This window comes from Aotus nancymaae, unplaced genomic scaffold (assembly GCF_030222135.1).
Source record: "Aotus nancymaae isolate 86718 unplaced genomic scaffold, 86718_ANA_hifiasm-v0.15.2.pri h1tg000032l_0, whole genome shotgun sequence".
In the NCBI taxonomy this organism is placed as follows: domain Eukaryota; kingdom Metazoa; phylum Chordata; class Mammalia; order Primates; family Aotidae; genus Aotus; species Aotus nancymaae.
This window is the reverse complement of record NW_026988445.1, coordinates 31,482,031-31,500,079: the sequence shown is the minus strand read 5'-3', so window position 1 is coordinate 31,500,079 and position 18,049 is coordinate 31,482,031. Positions and strand designations below refer to the sequence as shown.

Sequence of the window (18,049 nt, the reverse complement as noted above, 5' to 3'; positions counted from 1 at the left end):
GGAACCCTCTCCCTCCACCTGCCTCCAGTGGTACCCAAAAGGACCTGGCGATTCCTTCCAAGCGAGGCATATTTTGTACAGCAAAATGGAAGCCCCTACGTCACGGCTCAATTCATTCTGACGCAAAGCACTCAGGTAACCAGCATGCCAGTCAAACGCACAGCGCTTCGGCCAGGCTGGCTGGGCACGGCTTCCCTGACGACAGGCACGTTCCCTGTCTGACTGTCCCATTCAGGGGAGCCACGGGGCCACACGTGAAGCATGGCTGGTGCCACCGAAAGACTGAGCTTTACGTTTCTTGTATTTTAATTAATTTTAAATTTAATTACATCAATTTAAAAGGCGCAGGTGTGGAATGGCTTTCGCCAAAGCAGAGCACAGCCTGCGAGATGCTGCGACCTGGAGCCGTGGAGTGAGGTGGCCACGGTGCTGACCTCGCCCTCGGATGGGTGTTGCCTGCTCTTGGGCTCAGATTGGGGGGTGCGGAGGGCCCCAGGAGCATCCCAGGGCTGAGCGCCCCTCCTCCCTGTGTGCGCACCCGAGCCCAGCCTTCGGTTTCCGAGCAGCATGGCAGCCTAGAGGCGGCCTTCATTTGTTTATTCGAGCTCCTATTGATGGATGCTTGGGTGGCTTCCAAGTTCCTGCTCTCAGGCTCAAAGGCCTGGGAAGATTCCTGAACACGTCTCATTGTGGACACGTGTTTACATCTGGGGGTACATAGCCCAGTGTGGCCTGTGGGCTGGCTGGATGGTCCTGAGTTTCACATCGATTTCTGCACTGGGTCACCCCTACGCCCCAGAAGCCAGGCCTCCTCCTCCATTCCCAGAGCCAAGGGCACCCCTCCTCTGGGCAGCCCCCACCTGACCCAGTCCTGGCCTGAGTTCTTAGGTTCTAGCCTTGGGTCTGCCAGTGGCTCCAGGTCAGCCTGGTGTGAACGCGGCCTGTGCAGCTGTGCCGGGCAGGAACCTAGGGCTGCGGCGTTTCCTGTTGCAGATTGAGACAACTTGGATTCTGACCTGAGTGTTGGGGACAGGGCAGGGTCCTGGCCTCCTCATAAAATCAGACTTCCAGACAAGACACGTAGAAAAACACGTGGATGATATCGAAACATCTAGAAAAAAATGAAATAGCCGGCATCGAGTGTTCATGCAACACACAGCATTGTTGTCGTAACACACAGGCTTAAGGGCTGGGCAAGGGGGCTCATGCCTGTAATCCCAGCACTCTGGGAGGCTCGGGCGGGAGAGTCGCTTGAGGCCGGAAGTCTGGGGTCAGCCTGGGCAACATAGCAGGGCCTTGCCTCTACAAAATGTGAAAATGAAAGTTAGCTGGCTGTGCCGGTGCGTCTCTGTCGTCCCAGCAAATCCAGAGGCTGCAGTGAGCCGTGATCGCACCATTGCACTCCAGCCTGGGCAACAGAGTGAGATCCTGTCTCAAAAAAAATTTAGAAGGCATGGTTTATAAACATTATTTTAGAGGCCATAAAGAATCTTTAATAGGGATTTTTCTTTTTTTTTTTTTGAGTCAGAGTTCTGTTCTTGTTGCCCAGGCTGGAGTGCAGTGGTGCGATCTCTGCTCACTGCAACCTCCGTCTCCCGGGTTCAAGCAATTCTCCTGTCTCAGCCTCCCATGTAGCTGGGATTACAGGCTACCACACCCAGCCTCTAATCAGGATTTTAAGTGAAAATTCTCTTACTTGCAAAATAAAACAATCAGATTTCCTTCATGACGAAAGATGCATCTCGCAGCTGGAGCCCCCGGAGCGGGTCTGGGACCTGCTGGTCTGCACTGCCGTCCCGCCACCACACTCACCGCCGGCTCTTGCCCTCACAGGTCACTGGCGGTCGGGCCGCAGTACTCCTCCCTGGGCTCGCAGCCCATCCTGTGTGCCAGCATTCCGGGCCTGGTCCCCAAGCAGCTGCGCTTCTGCAGGAACTACGTGGAGATCATGCCCAGCGTGGCCGAGGGCATCAAGATTGGCATCCAGGAGTGCCAGCACCAGTTCCGAGGTCGCCGGTGGAACTGCACCACCGTCCACGACAGCCTGGCCATCTTTGGACCCGTGCTGGACAAAGGTACGGGGTGGTCTCAGGGAGGGCAGGAGAGTCTGGAATGGGATGGAGTCTCCTGCCTGCTGCTCCCTGGCATTCTTGTCTGTGCACACAGAGGGAACGGCGCCTCACACAGGCGCTGGGATCTTTCCCGCTTACCTTGGGGAAGATGGTCTGAGGCTGGAGCAGGACTAAGCCTGCTGGGTCATTCAGGTGCCCCTCCTCCTTCTGCTCCCTGGAGAGGAAAGCGGGCGTTCTCAGGGTGACTCTACCACCCACAGCGGCAGGGCTGCTCCCAGGAGCCAGGGCACGGGCCGGACTTGCAGAGGAAATACACAAACTTAAAGACCCACAAGAAGGGAGAGGTTTGGGGACACCCTGGGGAAGAAAGAGCGACAGAAAGACAGAGGGACAGACAGAGACACAGAGAGAGACAGAGACAGAGACACGGAGAGAGGAACAGAGAGATGGAGAATATGAGACAGGGCCATGCAGAGAGAGACAGAGAGAGACACACACACACAGAGACAGACAAACACAGAGAGAGAGACAGAGAGGGACAGAGAGACTGAAGGAGAAAGACACAGAGGAGTAGAGAGACAGAGACACAAAGATGCAGAGAGAGACAGAGAGACACAGAAATAGACAGAGAGAGACACGCAGAGAGAAACTGAGAGAGAGACACAGAGAGAGACAGAACAGGCACAGGATTACTAAATTGGCATGTTTTTTAAAAAGTTGAAGTGAAATCCACATAACAGAAAGTCCACGATTTTAAAGTATTCAACTCTAGCATTTGGTATACTCACAGGACAGGCAGCCATCACCTCTGCCCAGTTCCAAAATATCCTCATCACTCAAAAAGGAAACCCGTGCCCCTTTAAGCAGCCGTTCCCGCTCCTCTCCCCTCCGTAGTCCCTGGCACCCACCCGCCTGCCTTCTCCCCTGGAACTTAGCTACTCTGCGGGTTTAAGAAATGACGTCGCTAAATACATGTCCTTTACATCTGGCTTTTGTCGCTGAGCTGTGGATGGTTGATTTGCCTGCACTGCAGACAGTTTCAGCATTTATGCCTGTTCCTGGCTGAATAATACTCCATTTATGGATGGTCCACTCTGGTTCATTCATTCTTCAGCAGATGCACATGAGTGTGGTCCGCACCTTCTGGCTGCTGTGAGTAACACTGCTGTGGCCTTCTTGGACATATGTGTGTCTGAACGCCTGTTTTCACACCTTTTGGTGTCTGTATCTAGGAGTGCAATTGCTGGGTCACAGGGTAATTCTGTTTCACTCTGAACCTGGGAGGTGAATGCTACAATGGGCTGGAACCATCACGCTCTTTTCCACAGTGGCTGTGCCATTTTATGTTCCTGCCAGCTTTGAGGGTTCCGGCTTCTCCACATCCTCACTGACACACTGTTTTCTGGGGTTTGTATTTTTCACTTCTAGCCATCCTCGAGTGTGACGTTGAATCTCCTGATTTTGGTTCGTGCTTCCCGGATGACTGATGACACCAAGCCCTGTTTCATGGGCTTTGGGGCCGTTTTCAGACCTTCTTTGAAACGTTTAGTCAAGTCCTTTGCCCAGTTTTAAATTGGATTCTGTGTTTTCGTTGCTGAATTGTGAGTGCTCTTTATATATTCTGGATACTGGGCACACGTCAGAGGTGTGATTGGTGAAGAGTTCTCTCTTATCATGTAGGTTTTTTCATTTTCCTGAGATGTCCTTTGATACAGAAAATTTTTTAATTTTAGTGAAATCCAACTTGTTTAGATGTCATACTGAAGCAAGAAATCGCTAACCTAAGGTCACAAACATTCACATCTGTTTTCTTCTAAGAACCTAATAGTTCGTCTTTACTTTGAAGTGTCTGACCTAATATTTGTGTAAGGTATGAGGTAGGAATCCAACCACATTCTTTTGCATATGGAAATTCAGTTACTCCAGTATCTTCTATTGAAAACCTGTTCTTTTTCCCATCAAATGGTCTTAGCACCCTTGTTGAAAGTCAATTGGCCGTAGATATGTAGGTTTATTTCTGGACTCTCAATTCCAGTCCATTGGTCTGTATGTCGTGTCATCAATAACACACTATTCTGATCGTTGTAGCTTTGTGGTATGTTTTGAAATTGGGAAGAGTAACTTTTCCAACTTTGTTTAAGATTCCAGATTGTTTGTGGGGGGCAGGAAAAAAAGACTGTTTTGGCTATTTGGAGTCCCTTTCAACTCTATATAAATTTTAGAAGCGGTTTTTCCATTTGCACAAAAAAAAAGGCTGTTGGAATTTTCATGGGGATTGCATTCATTCTGTAGGTTGCCTTGGGGAGCATCGCCTCCTTAACAATATTAAGTCCTTTAATCCAGGAGCTCAGGATCTTTCCATTTATTCATTTATTTAGGTCTTCTTCCTTAACTTTTTTCTTTTTGAGACAGGGTCTCACTCATGGCTCAGGCTGGAGTGCAGTGGCACGATCGCCACTCATTGCAGCCTCGACCCTCAGGTTCAAGCAATCCTCCCGCTTCAGCCTCCCAAGTAGCTGGGACTACAGGCGTGCGCCACCACGCCCCACCGATTGTTGTATGTTTTGTGAAGATGGGATTTTGCCAGGTTGCCCAGACTGTTCTCTAACCTCTGGGCTCAACGATCCACCTGCCCTGGCCTCCCAAAGTGTAGAGACGACAGGACGTGAGCCACTGTGCCCGGCTTCTGTGATTTCTTTCAGCCATGTTTTGTAGTTTTCAGGGTTTGAGTTGTGGACCTCAATGGTTAATGTATTCCTAAGTACTTGTTTTCTTTTTTATGTTATTATCAATGGAATCATTTTCTTTTCTTTCTTTCTTTTTTTTTTTCGTTTGAGACAGTATCTGGCTCTGTCGCCCAGGCTGGAGTATACCATCCAGGCTCACTACACTGCCACCTCCCAGGATCAAGCGGTTCTCCTGCCTCCGCCTCTGAGTAGTGCCACCATGCTTGGCTACATTTTTGTATTTTTTGTTTTGTTTTGTAGCGATGAGGTCTCTCTATGTTGCCCAGGCTGGTCTTGAACTCCTGGGCTCAAGTGATCCTCCCACTTTCCAAAGTGCTGGGATTACAGGCATGAGCCACTGTGACAAGCTTGGAATTGTTTTCTTAATATTTTTTTCAGATTTTTCTTTGCTAATAAATAAAAACACAACTTTTTAATGAAAAAATACATTTTTTTTTTTTTTTTTAGTTTTGATCCTCAACTGTAACCCTGGTTAATTTGTTTGTTCGCTTTGAGAAGGTTTTGTTGAGTCGTAGAATTTTCTACACACAGGTTGATGTCACCCGTGGCTGGAAGGCGCTGGAAGGCGCTGCATTTCTTCCTTTCTGATTTGGTTGCCTTTTATTTTTTCTTTCCTCATTGCTCTGGCTGGGACTTCCAGTCCTATGTTGAACACAAATGGTCAGAGTGGACTCCCTTGCTCCTAACCTTAGGGTGAAAACTTTTCAGCTGCCTGCATATGTGGTATTGGCTGCAGGGTTTTCATTCTTTCTTTTTATTTTTATTTTTTTTTAATTTTTATTTCAATAACTTTTGGGGCACGAGGTTTTATTGTTACTTGGATGAATGGCTAGTGGTCTGCTGAGATTTTAGTGCACCCCTCACCTAGGTAATGTACATTGTACCCAACATGTGCTGTCCTATCCCTGGCTTCTCTGCCAGCCTCCCCCTTCTGAGCTCCCAAAGTCCATGATATCACTCTGTATGCCTCTGCGTGCCCACTTATAAGTGAGAACATAGGATATTTGGTTTTTTCACTCCTGAGTTATTTCACTTAGAATAATGGCCTCCAGCTCCATCCAAATTGCTGCAAAAGACATTATTTCACTCCCTTTAATGGCTGAGTAGTATTCCACGGTGTATCTATACCACATTTTCTTTATTTTATTTTAGTTTTTAGAGACAGGGTCTCACTCTGTTGTCCAGGCTGGAGTACAGTGGCACAATCTCAGTTCACTGCAACATGCACCTCCCCGGTTCAAGTGATTCTCCTGCCTCACCCTCCCAAACAGCTGGGACTACAGGCACCCACCACCAAGCCGCACTAATTTTTGTTTTTTTAGTAGAGACGTGGTTTCACCATATTGGCCAGACTGGTCTTGAACTCCTGACCTCAGGTGATCTGTCCACCTCTGCCCCTCAAAGTGCTGGGATTACAGGTGTGAGCCACTGCGCTTGGCCTCATAGACCCCGTTTTCTTTGTCCACTCCTGAGTTGATGGGCAGGTAGGCTGGTTCCGCGTCTTGGCAGTTGGGAACTGTGCCGCTGTGAACATGTGTGTGCAAGTATCTTTTTCATATAATGACTTCTTTTCCCTTAGGCAGGTACCCAGTAATGGGATTGCTAGATTGAATGGTAGAACTACTTTCTGAGTCTCCATACTGTTTTCCAAAGTGGCTGAACCGACTGACCTTCCTACCAGCGGATATAAGCGTCCACCACATCCACGCCAACACTGTTATTTTCTGATTTTTTAATGAAGGCCACCCTTGCAGAAGTAAGGTGGTATCTCGCTGTGGTTCTGACTTACATTTCCCTGATGATTAGGGATGTCGAGCACTTTTTCTTATGTCTGTTGGTCAGTTGTATGTCTTCTTTTGAGAATGTACACCATGGAATACTACTCAGCCATCAAAGGGAATGAAATAATGTCTTTTGCAGCAATTTGGATGGAGCTGGAGGCCATTATTCTAAGTGAAACCTTCTCGTGTCCCTGACTCACTTTTTAATGGGGTTATTTGTTTTTTCTGGCTGGTTCGAGTTCCTTGTAGATTCTGTTTATTAGCCCTTTGTCAAATGCATAGTTTGCGAATATTTTCCCCCACTCTGTGGGTTGTCTGTTTACCTGACGATTATTTCTTTTCCTGTGCAGAAGCCTTTTTGTCCAGTTACGTCCCATTTGTTTATTTTTATTCTTGCTGCATTTGTTTTGGGGCTCCTAGTCACAAATTCTTTGCCTAGGTTGATGCCTAGAAGAGTTTTTCCTATGTTGTCTTCTGGAATTTTTTTAGTTTCAGAATTTTTTTAGAATTATTCTTCCAGAATTTTTGTAGTTTCCTGATCCCACTACTGGGTATCTACCCAAAGGAAAAGAAGTCATTATATGAAAAAGACACTTGCACACGCATGTTCACAGCAGCACAGTTCCCAACTGCAAAGACGTGGAACCAGCCTACGTGCCCATCAACTGATGAGTGGACAAAGAAAACATGGTCTATAAGGCCAGGTGCAGTGGCTCACACCTGTAATCCCAGCACTTTGGGAGACCGAGGTGGACGGATCACCTGAGTCAGGAGTTCGAGACCAGCCTGGCCAACAGACTTCAAGACTTAGACTTGAGTCTTTGATCCGTCTGGCGTTGACTTTGTGTACGGTGAGGGACGGGCATGGAGTTTCATGCTCCTACCTGTGCTTTGCCAGTTTCCCCAGCACCGTTTATTAAGTAGGATGTCCTTTATTCAATTTATGTTTATGTTTACTTTCTCAAAGATCAGTTGGCTGTGTGTATCTGGCTTTGTTTCTGGGTTCTCTGTTCTGTTGCATTGGTCTATGCACGTACTTTTATACCAGTATCATGCTGCTTCAGTCACTATAGCCTGGTAGTCTAACTTCAAGTGGGTAATGTGATACCTCCACATATGTTTTTGCTTAGAATCGCTTTGGCTATTTGGACTCTTTTTTGGTTCCATATGAATTTTTTTTTTTTTTTTTTTTTTTTTTTGAGACAGTCTCTCTGTTGCTTAGGCTGGAGTATAGTGGAGCAATCTCGGCTCACTGCAACCTCTGCCTCCCGGGTTTAAGCCACCTCCTAGATTCTCCTGCCTCAGCCTCCCAAGTAGCTGTGATTACAGGCATGTGCCACAATACCTGGCTAATTTATTTTTATTTTTATTGTATTTTTAGTAGAGACGGGGTTTCGCCATGGTGGCCAGGCTGGTCTTGAACTCCTGACCTCAAGTGATCCACCCGCCTTGGCCACCCAAATTGCTGGGATCACAGGCGTGAGCCGCCGTGCCCGGCCGATTCTATATAACTTTTAGGGCTGTTGTTCCTAATTCTGTGAAAAATGATGTTGGCGTTTTGACGGGAATTGCATCGAAGCTGTGGGTTGCTCTGGGCAGCACTGTCATTTTCACGATATTGATTCTTACTGTCCGGAGCGCGGGATGTGTTTCTGTTTGTTTGTGTCGTCTGTGTCTTTTTTCAGCAGCGTTGGCTGCAGGTTTTTCCCAAATGCCCTTTATCCAGTTGCCCCAGGTGGCAGTGGCTTTTATTTAACTTTCAAAGTTTTCAAAGCCCACCCTTCGATTAGCCACTGCTCCATCCTGAGAGAGTTCTGAGTTAGGCAAAATGAAATTTTTTGACCCAGACAGGTTGAAACAGACAAACAATTCCTCGGGGAAAAGGTCTGCTCTGCTCCTCCAGAGCTATCCGGAGGCGGGTTCCCTCCACCATGGGAGCGCCAGCCCCGTCTGTCTTCAGGACTTCACTGTCCCGGAGGCTTGTGGGCGCCACCACATGAAAACACCGCCAGGCTCCGCCAGCAGGGCAAGGTCACTGCTTCCTCAATTTGACGTCCACTGGGTTACAGTGGCCCTCCGACGACCCTCCGGAGATCTAGCAACGTTGTTTGACGTCCGCTGGGTTATGGTGGCCCTCCGACGACCCTCCGGAGATCTAGCAACGTTGGTACTAACCGTTTGTGTCTCATTTTTGGGAGGGCCCCGGAGCTTCCTCCTGGGTTCCAGGCTGAGTTCTGGGAAAAGGACACTGATCCCACCACTTGATGGAACGTCAAGGTCGCTTTGGGAGGCCAGCATGTAGGGCGGAACTGCACAGCACCATCCACCCCAGGGTGGGCCGGCACAGTCCCAGGACCACAGGGGACCACAGCTGTGCTGAGCGTGTGGTCAGTAGGCCCAGGAGACCTGGGAAGCCATGGTGCTGAAGGAAGGGTGCTCGGACACAAGGCGAGATGGTCACTCTGGGAAAGTCCTCCCACGGACCTTGCCATCCTGGGGGTGCTGCTGGCAGGATGCCCAAGGCCGCAGTTCATCTCACTTCTCCACAAATCTGCTTCTCCGCTGGCTCTCTCATTTTATAATGGACAACACCAGTTCTCTGTTGCTCAGGTCAAAAACCCTGGGCCCCTGGCTATCACCTTACCATCCTCTCTGTCCTCCCTGCAATGGCATGAGTGTCTGCGCCCCACCCCCCACAATACCTACATTGAAATCCTCACCCACAGGTGACAGGGTTAGGAGGTGCCTCTGGGAGGTGGTCAGGTTATGAGGGTGAAGGCTTATGAGTGGGATCAGTGCCACTGAGGCTGAGGTGGGAGGATTGCTTGAGGCCAGGAGTTCAAGACCAGCCTGGGAAACACATCAAGACCCCATCTCTGCAAATATAAAATATGTTAGCCAAGCATGGTGGTGCATACCTGTAGTCCTAGCTACTCAGGAACGGTCACTTGAGCCCAAGAGGTGGAGGCTACAGTGAGCCATGATGGCACCACTGTCCTCTGGCCTGGGCAACAGAATGAGACCCTGTCTCTAAAAAATATAAAATAAAAATAGATAGGCTAGATACGGTGACTCACACCTGAAATCCCAGTACTTTGGGAGGCTGAGGTGGGCAGATCACCTGAGGTCAGGAGTTCGAGACCAGCCTGGCTAACACAGTGAAACCCCATCTCTACTAAAATACAAAAAAATTAGCCAAGGGTGGTGACGGGCGCCTGTAATCCCAGCTAGATGGGAAGCTGAGGCATGAGAATCACTTGAACCTGAGAGGCAGCGGTTATAGTGAGCTGAGATTGCACCACAGGCTCCCTCAGGAGTGTCCCCCACGCTCACTCCCATGCCCTCACCCCACGTCACAGCCTCCACTCAGCCCCATGAGCTGATGTTGCTGTGGAAGGAGAGCGTGGTCTCGCTCAGCCCCTGCAGCCAAATGCACAGGAAGACCACGGTCCTCTGGAGGGGAGGGCGCGGCTCTGGGGACCATGCCATGCGTGGCGGGCTAGGAGAGCCCCAGAGTGTGCAGCTGACACTGCCTCCAAGGGTGGCGGGGCCTGGCTGAGGCCATCCAGGGGCAGAAGCCCTCCAGCGTCTGGCAGTCATGGCCATGCCCCAGCCCCCATCACAGGCCTGTGTTCTTCAGGCATGGAGAAGGCGCTGTGGGGCAGAGTGGGGACGAGAGGGTCAGGCTTAGAGCCCAGGCACTGGTCACTGAGGGCCTGCGATGAGGACGTCTCTGATGAACACGTTAGGGTCTTTGTAGTAAAAGAAACTGGAGTGAAGGTAGTTTGGGTGGTGGCCTTCCTGTGACCTTGAGTGAAGGGCAGCTCACTTCTTGGAGCGTCAGCATCTCATTTATAAAATGGAAGAAGACTTAAACTTGTCAGACTTCACAGAGCTGCTGGTTGGGGTAGTACCGAGCGCAGCTTGCCTGGGCACAGCTGCCAGGGTGCATAGGGGTCAGGTCCCAGGGCTGTGCAGCTCATCCAGTGTGTTGGAGGGTGTGTGTGGCATGTGGTGCATTGTGTGTACGTGAGTGTGCACGTGTGTGGGAATGTTGTGTGTGCAGAACATGCACGTGTGTGGTGTGGGGTGTGTGTGTGTGGATGTGCATGCATGCATGTCACTGTGGTGTGCACATGTGCACGTGGCTGTGGTGTGCATGCATGCATGTGGCTGTGGTGTGCACATGGCTGTGGTGTGTATGCATGTATGTCGCTGTGGTGTGCACGTGTGTGTGTGGCTGTGGTGTGTATGTGTGCATGTCGCTGTGGTGTGCATGTGTGTGTGGCTGTGGTGTGCATGTGTGCGTGTGGTGTGCATGTGTGTCGCTGTGGTGTGCACATGTGCGTGTGGCTGTGGTGTGCCTGCATGCATGTTGCTGTGGTGTGCACGTGTGCATGTGGCTGTGGTGTGCATGCATGTGTGTCGCTGTGGTGTGCACGTGTGTGCGTGTGCATGTGTGCATGCCTGTGCGTGTGCACATGTGCTTGTCACTGTGGCGTGCACATGTGTATGTGGCTGTGGCATGCACGGGTGTGTGTGCCTGTGCGTGTGCACGTGTGTCCGTGTGCGTGCCTGTGCGTGTGCACATGTGCATGTCACTGTGGTGTGCACGTGTGCATGTGGCTGTGGCATGCACATGTGCGTGTGGCTGTGGTGTGCATGCGTGCGTGTCACTGTGGTGTGCATGTGGCTGTGGTGTGTATGTGTGCATGTCACTGTGGTGTGCACGTGTGCGTGTGGCTGTGGCATGCACGTGTGCGTGTGGCTGTGGTGTGCATGCGTGTGTGTCGCTGTGGTGTGCACGTGGCTGTGGTGTGTATGTGTGCATGTCACTGTGGTGTGCACGTGTGCATGTGGCTGTGTGTGTGCATGCCTATGTGTGCATGTGTTATGGTTGCTGCCCGCTAGGATTCTTGGGCTGTGCCGTAGCCAGTGGCGGCATGGAAAGAGGCATGAGCAACACGTACACTGCAGAAGGCCAAGAGGCACCAGACTGGCCCTGTGCCATGTGGCTGCTGGCTCCAGAGCCAGGATGGGGTGCTTAGGGCTGAGAAGGAAGCAGTGATTTTTAGGAAGAAAGCGGGACGCTGTTGTGCTCGGAGACATACCAGGTGACGGAGAAAGGCTGTGCTGCATGGGGTCGGAGGGGAACCCGCCGTTCCTGAAAGCCCTGCTACCCTCAGGAGTCTTTAGGGTATTCCATTGCCCTCCAGAATGTCAGAGTGTCCCTCGCTTGTGGAAGTGGGGAGGACACCTGCATCAGCTCGCTGACTCCCATCCTGGGCAGCTGAACCCAGCTGGGGGCCAGGAGAAGGCTAGCCTCATGGGTCACACCATTCAGGAATCCCTGGGTCTGCCCTCCAAGCTGAGCCTTGGGGAGCCTGTGCCATCGCTGTCTGGATTGAACTACGCCCATGGAAAGGCGCAGATCTGCACAGATGGGAATCCCAGCCAGCAGATAAGCGCTGGGGCCAGCCAGTTGAATGCAAAGCCCCAAAGTTGGTGAATATCACTGGGTCCTAAACCTGATGGCACCTCCAGCTGCTTCGAGGAGAGGCCTTTGAACAAGTCCTGCTCTGGAGCCCCCAAATCTATGGCCTAGGAGCCTGGTCATATACCAGAACGTCCTTCTTTTTATGGCTGAGTAATATTCCACTGTATGGCTAGACCATATTTTGTTTATCCATTAACTCATTGATAGGCATTTGGGTTGTTTCGATTTCTTGACCATTACAAATAATGCTTTTTGTGTGAATGTGTATTTCCAGTTCTGTCTGGCATATACCTAGGAGCAGAATTGGGTCACAGAGGAACTCTGTGCTTCACTTTTTGAGGAACTGTCAAACCATCGCAAAGCGCCTGCACCGTTGGGGGTTCCCGTCAGCAGGGCCTGCACCGTTGCGCGTTCCCGTCAGCAGGGCCTGCACCGTTGCGCGTTCCCGTCAGCAGGGCCTGCACCGTTGCGCGTTCCCGTCAGCAGGTCTGACTTCTTACTCTCCGCTTGCTGGTTTGGTTCTAGGCGTCTTGCTGGGTGTGAACAGTGTCGGAGTTTCCATTTGCATTTCCTGACAGCTAAGGACGCTGAGCATCTTTTCATGTGCTCATTGGCCACTTGCCTCTGCTCCCTGGAGTAATGTCTATTCCATTCTTCTGTCTACCTTTTAATTGGGTTATTTTTCCTTTTGTCGTTGAGTTGTAAGGGGGCTTTATACAGTCTGCACGCAAGTCCCTTATCCAATACATGATTGGCAAATATTTTTGCCCCTTCTGTGGGTCGTCTTTTCACTTACTTGATGGTGCCCTTTGATGCATGCAGGATCTTAATTTTGATGAATTCCAGTTCATCAACTTTTTCTTTGGTTCCCTGGCTTTTGATGTAGATCATAAAGATCTACTGTTAATTAGGTTTTTTTAAATAAGAATTTTACAGTTTTAGGCCGGGCGCGGTGGCTCACATTTATAATCCCGGCACTCTGGGAGGCCAAGGTGGGCAGATCACTTGAGGTCCAGAGTTTGGACCAGCCTGACCAACATGGAGAAACTCTCTCTCTACTAAAAATACAAAATTAGCTGGGCGTGGTGGCACGTGCCTGTAATTCCAGCTACTCAGGAGGCTGAGACCGGAGAATTGCTTGAATCCAGGAGGCGGAGGTTACGGTGAGCAGAGATCAGGCCGTTGCACTCCAGCCTGGGCAACAAAAGTGAAACTCTGACACACACACACACACACACACACAAAGAATTTTGCAGTTTTAGCTCTTACATCTCAGTCTTTATTTTAATTTTCATAGACGACGTGAGGCAGGGATCGAGTCGTGTTCTTTCCCATGTGGAAATCCAGTTATTCCAGCGCCGTCTCTTGCAGGCTCTTCTTTCCCCTTTGAATCGTCTTGGCACCCTTACTGCAAACCGTCTGGCCCTAGATGGAGGAATTTATTTCTGGGCTCTTTTTTTTTGAGACAGAGTCTTGCTCTGTCGCCAAACTGGAGTGCAATGGCGCAATCTCGGCTCACTGCAACCTCTGCCGCCTGGTTCAAGTGATTTTCCTGCCTCAGCCTCCAAAGTAGCTGGGGCTACAGATGCACACCACCACGCCCGGCTAATTTTTTTGGATTTTAGTAGAAATGGGGTTTCACCATGTTGGCCAGGATGGTCTCAATCTCCTGACCTCATGATCCGCCCGCCTCGGCCTCCCAAAGTGCTGGGATTACAGGCGTGAGCCACCACGCCCAGCCGGGCTCTTTATTCTATTCCATTGTTCCATATGTCTGTTTTTATACCAATGCCACACTGTTTTGATTATTGTAGTTTTGTAGTGTTTTGAAATTAGAATATGTAAGTCCTCCAGCTTGTCTTTCTTTTCAAGGTTATTTTGGCCTATTTGGAGGCCCTTACAGTTCCATATGAATTTTAAGATTAGCTCATCAATTTCTGCAAAAAAAAAAAAAAAAGCTTAGATTTTTAGAAATTGTGTTGAATGTGTAGATCAATTTAGAAAATATTGTTCTACTAATATTATGCCTTCTGGTCCATGAACATAGGATATCTTCCCATTTACTTAGGTCTTTAATTTCTTTCATGACATTTTGTAGTTTTCAGCATACGAGTCTTGCACTTCTCTTGTTAGATGTATTCCTAAGTATTTTACTCTTTTTGATGCTGTTGTGAATGAAATTGTTTTATTAATCTCATTTTTGGATTGTTTGTCACTAGTGTATAGAAATGCAAATGAGGCCAGGTGTGGTGGCTCATGCCTGTAATCCCAGCACTTTGGGAGACTTAGACAGGGAGATCACTTGAGGTCAAGGGTTCAAGACCAGCCTGGACAACATGGTAAAACCTTGTCTCTACTAAAAATACAAAGACTAGCCAGGCATGGTGGTGCACACCTGTAGTCCCAGCTACTCAGGAGGCTGAGGAACGAGAATCACTTAAGCCCAAGAGGTGGAGATTACAGTGAGCTGAGATCGCACCACTGCACTCCAGCCTGGGCAACAAAGCAAGACTCTGTCTGAAACACACACACACACACACACACACACACACACACACACACACACGATTTTTCATATGGATCTTATACTCTGTAACCTTGCTGGAGTTATCAGTTCTAATAGATTTTTTATTTGCAGATTCCTTAGGGCTTTCTACATATAAGATAGTTTTATTTCTTCCTTCCAATATGGATGCGCTTTTTCATCAAAACAAACAGCTTTCAGTCTTTGACCACTGAACAGGATATTCGCTGCAGGTAGGCCCATCTTGCTTTTAAACTTCATAGATCTAGACATGAGAAAAACTTTGTTCACATAAATAAATAGATAAAATGGGAGCAGTTAGTTGTCATGCACCTCTCAATTCTTTGACTTTTTCCAGAGTTATGTATGCCCAAACTCACATGGTGGCCTAGCATCAAAATGCTGAAAAAGCCTTTCAGCACGTGACTCAGTTAGTGCTCCTTAAAGTTTGTGGAAAACAGAATTGAAGGCGCCTGATTTTCACAAGTCCCCGTCATTATCAATGGCTCCCACTCTTGCTTTCTGGGAGATACCCCCTAGGGTTTGGCATGCTCCAGGAAGATTCAGGAGTCTCCTGAAACAAGAGCCAGGAGCTCCGGGGGTCTCCCATGGGCCTAATATGTGACAGCATCCCTCTAGCACATGTCACAGGTATACATGTGGCGCAAATATACACAGTCCGTCCCCTGGGAAAGCAAAGCCACACAGCACATGCTTAGAAAGGATGAATTAAGCAAGCGACCTGAGGACAATGGTGCATGCCTTGGGGAATCCCAGGAGGGCTTCCCAGGGGAGGTGGCCCCTGAGCTGAATCTTGAAGGATTTTCTTTCTTTAAAACACACATGGCCGGGCGCGGTGGCTCAAGCCTGTAATCCCAGCACTTTGGGAGGCCGAGGCGGGTGGATCACGAGGTCAAGAGATCGAGACCATCCTGGTCAACATGGTGAAACCCCGTCTCTACTAATACAAAAAATTAGCTGGGCACGGTGGCGCGTGCCTGTAATCCCAGCTACTCAGGAGGCTGAGGCAGGAGAATTGCCTGAACCCAGGAGGCGGAGATTGCGGTGAGCCGAGATCGCGCCATTGCGCTCCAGCCTGGGTATCAAGAGCGAAACTCCGTCTCAAAAAAAAAAAAAAAAAAAAAAAAAAAAAAAAAAAAACACATATCCAGTGCTTTCTAGGCACTGTTTAAGTGTTTGACACACTGGCCAGTTGAATCCTATTGCCCATCTGATGGGACCAGCACTGCGGTGGCCTTGCTTGACAAATGAGGAAACTGAAGCTCTGTGACGAAGCAGAGACTTCAGCCTTGTCAGCCTGGCTCCAATGTCCCCAGGCGGGGGGACAGCCCATATGAAGGTTGGGGCTGACGTGCAGGTGAGCAGAGCCCCCAGGCAGGCCCAGCAGTGACAAGGCCTAGCTGGAATGTACAGTTCAGGAATCACTGAAGGAGCCCAGAGCCCACAGGGAGGGCAAGTGCAGCGTGGGAGGAAGCAGAGAGGGTAGGACTCCAGAGGATGCCCCGTCCCTGCATCCCGTTCATGCATCCCTCCAGGCAGGGCAGGGATGGATCTTCAGGGTCACTGAGAATTTCTCAAGGGGGCTCTTGGATTAATGCCACAGGCTCTCCAGTGGCAAGTGGGCCCCACAGATGCCCAGGTCCTGCCTAAAGTGCCGGGCGTCGGGTGGGGGCGGTGGGGGCAGGAAGCCGCATTTCGGGTTGCTTTCCTGCTGCTGTGCTGGCCTCTCTGCAAAAGGCTGAGCTCCTGCTGCACTTCCAGCCTCCCTCCCATCCCACCCACGTCCCTTCCACCCTCTCCTTCTCCCCTTCTCTGATCCTACTACCCTCTTCTCCTCCCCTTTCTGATGGAGGAACAGAGTCTGGGACCCCTCCTACCTCCTCATGGTTTAAATAGGTTTGAATAGGAAGGGGGAAGTCCTGGCTCCTCCCCGCTGCCTGCGGAGGAGACTCCAAAATGCCTGGTGTCCTGGTGGCCTGGGAGGAAGGAGCCCGCCGGGGGCCTCAGAGAGAGGCCTGCTCAGGAGCCATTGTGGAAGCCCTGGCCTGCCCCCTGGCCACGCTCTCCGTAATCATCTGATTGGATTAGGGTCAGGGCAACCCTAATCATGTCAAAGGTCACCCAGGCTTTGTGGCAGAGGCCACGGGGTGCCTGGCCACCCCTGCCAAGACGGCCTTGTTGAACAGAGTTGAAAACCTCCGGCCAGCTGTGAGGAGAGGGGCCCAGCCTCCTGTGTGTGTGTACATGTGTGAGTGTGCATCCTCGTGTGTGCATTGGGAGGGGTGCACATGTGTGCCTATAGTGTGTGTGGGCTATGTGTATGCATGTGTGTGTGCGCGTGTGCGTGTGTGCACGAGTGTGAACATGCAAGGGAAGGAGCTTCATATCCTCACACCTCCTGCTTTCAGCCCATCTGCCCTGCACCTGGCCTGGGACTAGGGGCTGGGGCCACCAGACTGCAGCTGGGAGAAACCATCGGCCCTTGGAACATGGGGCTCCGCCACAGAAGCCGAGCCTGGTGTCTGAAGAGCCCTCTCTTCTGGGGTCCAAAAGGAACAGGACATTCAACCTGCCTGGGGCAGAAAGCATTTGAGGAATTTGGAGTGCATGGAGACCGGGCACACCACATAGCTTCTCTGTCCCCGGCAGCAGGCCCCAGGCACCGGAGGGCTTGCTTCGCTGCGGAGCTGGAGACACCCCTCTCTTGACCCCTGGCAAGGTGAAGCTGGCGAAGAAGACACAGGGGCAGACGCAGGGCAGGGACGGCTGCAGTGGACGCAGCAGGGCAGGGCCCGGCTGCTGGGTCTGGGTCTCAGGCGGCTCGTGGCTCTGTGGAGAGCCTGGCCTGCTCTGGGGCGTGTGATCCTCAGAGAAGGGGACGGAGGCCAGGAGAGCTTGAGCCCGGGAGCCTAGGGCCGCCACCTGTGCCCACACCCTCTGTGCCCTCCAGCGTGGGCTGGACCCAGGAGTTCCTCCCAGTCCCTGGCACCTACTGGAGGGATTGGGGGCTGGGCGGGGGGTGGGTGGGGAGGTGTGCAATCTCTTGTGCTTGTGAAATAGGTATGCTTCCCACAGCTCCTGTGGACACCTCCCAGAGGCCTGGGGTTTGCTTCCTCCCCAGTGTGGGCGGGGACTGCAACGTGGCTGCCCCACTCAGACTTCACACACCACCCCTCCCCCAGCATTTCCAGTTCCCACCCCCTGCCCTGGGCTGTGAACCTCAGGCCAATGCCACTCAAAGCACACTCAGGTTCCTGGTTAGAGCCCAGGACCCCTCCAGCCCCAGAGGGTGGGGAGGGTGAAGAAAGGGTTCCTGCGCAGCACGTGTCAGTAAGCCTTGCTGGGCGCCCCCACAAGTCCCCCCATCACCTCCGCAGCGCCTTCCCCAGGCAGGACACAGCCCAGCG

The 18,049-nt window shown here is 50.9% G+C and overlaps 1 protein-coding gene across 1 annotated transcript in view; it reads left to right on the top strand.

Annotated features, from left to right (window-relative positions):
- Positions 1-18,049, top strand: part of WNT3A (Wnt family member 3A) — a 56,313-nt gene that overhangs the window by 14,411 nt on the left and 23,853 nt on the right. Inside the window, exon 2 of the mRNA XM_012472651.2 lies at positions 1,834-2,075. Coding sequence (XP_012328074.1) covers positions 1,834-2,075 — 242 coding nt within the window. The remainder of the gene's footprint in view (positions 1-1,833; positions 2,076-18,049) is intronic.